The sequence below is a fragment of the Sceloporus undulatus genome, chromosome 7 (assembly GCF_019175285.1).
Source record: "Sceloporus undulatus isolate JIND9_A2432 ecotype Alabama chromosome 7, SceUnd_v1.1, whole genome shotgun sequence".
Taxonomy (NCBI): Eukaryota; Metazoa; Chordata; class Lepidosauria; order Squamata; family Phrynosomatidae; genus Sceloporus; species Sceloporus undulatus.
The window spans coordinates 663,175-668,214 of record NC_056528.1 but is presented as its reverse complement, the minus strand read 5'-3'; the positions used below and the strand labels follow the sequence as shown (position 1 = coordinate 668,214).

The 5,040-nt window shown below is 46.3% G+C and overlaps 1 protein-coding gene across 1 annotated transcript in view; it reads left to right on the top strand.

Annotated features, from left to right (window-relative positions):
• The window catches only part of LOC121936069 (proproteinase E-like), a 3,181-nt gene extending 2,902 nt beyond the window's left edge, over positions 1–279 (top strand). The window contains exon 8 of the mRNA XM_042477850.1: positions 185–279. Coding sequence (XP_042333784.1) covers positions 185–205 — 21 coding nt within the window. The 3' untranslated portion in view covers positions 206–279. The remainder of the gene's footprint in view (positions 1–184) is intronic.
• The last annotated feature ends 4,761 nt before the right edge of the window (positions 280–5,040 follow it).

The following is a 5,040-nucleotide window of genomic DNA, read 5'->3' as shown; positions in this document are numbered from 1 at the left end:
TGAAGGGTCATCCATCCCAATCTCCTTGGGACTCCGAAGGGTCATCTAGCTCAACCTCCTTCTCATGCAAGCTGAATAACACGGTTGTTCCCAAACTAGATATGTTCTATTCTTTAAAAAAGGCCCTGAGGACCAGATTTCGTAACTAAAATCTTATTTTATTTTCTGCTCCCTTTTCTTTCAGACCATCGCTAAAAATGTGTGATGACCGGGATGCCTTTGGGAGGACTTTCCCCGTTCTAGAATAAAATTGCCAAGAGAGAAAGAAAGAGATTTGTCCGAGTTTTTGTTTTTAACAATAAATCTGGTGTCACCCGAATGCAGTTAAACCAGACACCCATCTCTCTGGGGCAACAAAGCTGCTCCGGATTCTAGTCCAAACAGCATACCAACTTATCAATTGGCCTTGATATTTCCCCTGTTTGCCCTTGAAAAGGAAAGGGACAAGATCTGGGGCTTTTCAATGAGTCTGGATGTGCATTGTCTGACCACAGCTGGCTTATAGCATCATTTTCACTGGGCAATACTGGCCTGGATGCCATCACAGCCAATGTCCAGCAGGTGGCAAAAGAGTGGATGCTTCCATAAAGACACACTGGGCTTTGACTGTCCTGTGATTCTTTTCCTAGAACATTTTTATGGCTTCCCAAAATAAGAGGCACGGGATCCAGTTTCCACCATAAATCTAATTTCCCAGATCTGGGAGCTATTAGTTTAACGCTTTTAACTGTGGGCACTTTGCACATGCTCAGCATTAAACAAGGTTTTTGCACATGCCTGCAGCAGCATTAAAAAGACATTTTGCACATGCTCAGGGCAGCATTGAAAGGGCACTTTGCACATGCTCAGGGCAAGGTCAAGAGGGGAAATATCTCAACAAACCACAGATGTACTGGCCATTTTGTCTGGTGGATTCTGGATGTTGTTGTCAGAAACGACTCACTGTCCTGAACTCTGCTCTTTTTGCAAACCTTTGCTCCACTTTAACACAAACAAATAGACTTCTTAAAAAATGCCATGCCAAAAGAGGAAGAAGGCATTCACGAGGCATTTATGGCCTCCCTTCTCCTGTCTCTATGTTTGTCCTGAGTCATCCCTGACCTCCTGCTTTATTTCTTTATGGAGGGGCGATATTATTTTAAATTTGACCCACAGGTGTGTCCGCTGCGGGCACTTAGCACGAACTGCCTTGTCCTCAGGAGGAGGTCAGCAGCTCGAGCTGCGTCTCCATCGGACAACCAAGAAATCCAGAATGAGATGTTGGACGGAGTCCTCTGTCATGGTCAATGCGGCACACCTTTGCACATAATTGACTATGCTGCAGAGGGGCTAAGAAAACCCTGTTAATGCATTGCAAAGGTGTGCATTGCGTCATTCTTCCAAACAAAGACATAAGGAGCAAAAATGTCCTGATGTGCATTGGCTTTCCCTCGCTGGCGTCTCAACGCACAATTGGACCGATTCATCTCAGTCCCAATGCACATTGGTCACTTTGCTGGTCACTCTGCAATATACATTGCCATGGGAATGTATGGGACATGAGCATCCATGGATTTTGGTAGCCACAGGGGTCCTGGAACCAAGCCCAGTAGATAGTGAGGGCCCATACATGATGATGATAATGATAATAATGATGATAGTGGTGGTGATAGTAATACTGCATTGCATTTAATGGGACTTGAACAACCATGGATTTTGGTATCCACAGGGGGTCCTGGAACCAAATCTCAGCGGATACCGAGGGCCCATAAATGATGATGGTGGTGGTGGTGGTGATGGTGGGACGGTTGAGGATGAATGGAGACTGTCCCTCCAAAATCAGGAGCGTAGGAGCATGTAAAGTCCTTTCAACCTGTTGCAAGTGAATGTGACATCCCAGAGGTCCTTTGCAGCCAGCAGGAATCAAGCCAAATCCAAGAGACAGATACTGTACTCTTGCCAGTGTGTCCAAGCGCATGTTGAGTAATTTCTGCTCAGGGACATCCTATTCATAGCACAGGGCTTGACCCACCCCTCATTCCAGCGCATGCGTGTGTGTGTGTGTGTGTGTGTATATATATACACAGTCCATCTAGAAAGGTCACTGGGTGCAACGCCACCAACAGCATGGTCATCCAGGATTCCTAATGGGGACTGGACACTCAGCAATGCACCAAACAAGGAGAGCGGTGTTGAAAGAATGGATGGAGACTCGATGCTCTTTCTGTCCCTTTGAGGGTGCCAGGGTTCGTCGTCACCAGAGGCGATGATGCCAAGGGTCTGGGAACATCCTGAACTGGGAGGCTTTTCCGTTCGAAGTGGCTTTTAGGTGAGGTCCGGGGGTCAGTTGGTACAGGACAGGTTGGCTTGGCCCATTTTGGACACTGGGCATCCATTGATCAGGGGCAGCTGTCGTGAACCCATTGACCCACTGAACTTGGAAACAGGCCTCAGTGGTGCAACATGCTTTGCTTTCAATGAAGCACAGTTGGCACATTTGGGCACATTTGCTTTTTACAAAATATATTTTTATTAGTTATGAATAACGTCCATTTGCTTTCATGAAACACAGTAGTTTGTTGCATTTATGACATGGTGATATTATAAATCCGGTGAAGGATTAACTGGTTATTATTTCTGGGATAAGTCCTCTTTAATCACGATGCATGTGGAAATCTTCACCACGATCGCGCAATTTTCACGGGATAAAATGTGCAACAAAGAGAGCGCTGGAATGGCGTCCAAACTAGCCAGGCCTTGCCCCTTCGCCTCCATCATTGCAATGTGGGTCTGTTTGCTTTTCTTCTGCTTTGTTAAATATATATCTATATCTATTTAAAGCCATCTTTCCTCATTACGGAACCCAGGGTGGCGTCTGAGCATCATCATCATGACCAAGACCGATCACATGAAACATAAAACCTACACCCAAACAATAAAGCCACAACACTTTTCATAACAATAAAGTTATAAAAAAGAGGGCAAAGGCCTTTTTAGAATAGGAGCAACATATAAATGCCTTTTAAACAGAAGAACAAATAGGTCATCTGTCTTGGAAGCGATGGACGGGTGGCAAGCACAGGGACCTCATGATAGTGGGATGGTGAAACAGGGAAGAAAAGGTTTAATCCCCAAATGCAGCATCCCTAATCTAGCATCCTCCTTTGGTCTTGGACTGCAGCTCCCATCATCCCTGTAGCCATGATGGATGGGGACGATGAGAGTTGTAGTTAGTCTTATATGGAGGGCAACAAGCCAGGAAGGCCTGAGTATGCCTAACACAATATACATTGTTTATAGAGTTGGAAGAGACCCCAAAGGCCATCCGTTTGAACCCCATTCCTGCCATGTAGGAATTCTCAATCAAAGCATACCCAACAGATAGCCATCCAGCCTCTGTTTAAAGACATCCAAAGGAGGAGGCTCAAAGGCAGCCACTTCCGCTGTTGAATATGTCTGACCTAACGTTGAGCTGGAACCTCTTTCCCTGCAGCTTCCATCCGTTGCTCCATTGTGTCCTATTCTCTGGAGCAGGAGAAAACAAGCTTGCTCCATCCTCAACATGACACCCCTTCAAACACTTAAAACAGGACTATCATATCACTTCTTATACATTCTTCATTGGTTGGATCCGGTGCTTTTCATTTCATGTACTTACTCCATGCAACTGTGGTTGACGTTTCATGTTAAAAAGCAGCAGCAGCGGCATCGCAAGACATCAATCTGCTTCCAACTGAGCAGCATTGAAGAAAGTAGCTGGCTCAGCTCACCCTTTGCCCAGGAGTTGGTCCTGAGAAGATGCCCAGTCAGTGCCCAGGACACGTGGTGGAAAATTACCACCAACCAAGCAGTGGCCAGCTTGGTCTCATCATTTTGCTTGCCAAATATTGGCCTGGCAGAAACACCTCCTCTCCTGCATCCAGGGCCCCTGCTTGGAAGCTAAGTTGGAAGTCAGGTCTGTTTTATGGGTCGGTGTCTTGTTATCTGGTGCTGCTGGGTGCATGGGTTCCCATAAGCCTTTGCCCCAAAGCTTGGGGACACACACACACACACACACACACACACAGTCGCATACACACACACACACATGTCTCGCTGACGTCTCTCTGTGTGTCTTTTGCTCTGCCAAAGGTCGGCCGCAGTTGTGCGCACGCCTGCCTTGGCCAGGAAAGTGGCCCTGCCTTGGGTGCCCGGCTTTCAAACAGCAGTGGCTTGGCTTTGAGGTTTTTGTGTTGCTTTCCTGGCTGCGAAACAAAAGGAGGAGGATTTAAAAGCACAAGAGGACTTAAAAACAAGGAGAAAAGGGGAGGTCCAGGACACGGTATTCTCTGCAGCAATTGCATGCTCATGCATCCCAAAACAATTCCCCCGCTTTGCCATGCCAGTGAGAAGTTTTGCATTGGCCTAGATAGAGGAACCCAGATGGGTTTTGGTGGGCATTAAAAGCAAAGGATTGAAAAATGGGTTTTTGTGGGTTTTTCGGGCTCTGTGGCCATGTTCTAGAAGAGTTTATTCCTGACGTTTCGCCAGCGTCTGTGGCTGGCATCTTCAGAGAATTGGAAACATGTATCTTCTGGTCAATGACTCTTCCCAGAATTTGCCAGCCCTTCTAGGAATTGCCATCATGGAAAATCAGCTTTCCCAAGCGCTGGCTAAAGAGATGGCGTCCCCTCCTTGCAGACGCTCCAGTCATCTTTCTCTCTTTTTATTTTAACACCTCCTTGTTGTTGTTGTTGTTGTTGTTGTTGGGTGCCTTCAAGTTGTTTCCATATGGTGATCCTATTGTTGGCCCCTCCACCATACTCTGACGGCAAAAAGGATAAGCGTCTTGGTGGTATCATGAAGGGCATTTTCGAGGTGGACTTCACATTAATTAACTTTCCCAAGGGAGTTGTCGACCATTGCGACTTGCAAACGCACTTTCATTAATGCATTCAAATAATAATAAAAAACAAATAGGAGAGAAGCAGTTAAAAAAAGCTCGGGGATGCGACCCAACCTTGGAAAAGCATGGCCTTGCAGCCACAGCAATCCCTTCCATATTTTGTAGCCACATTGCAG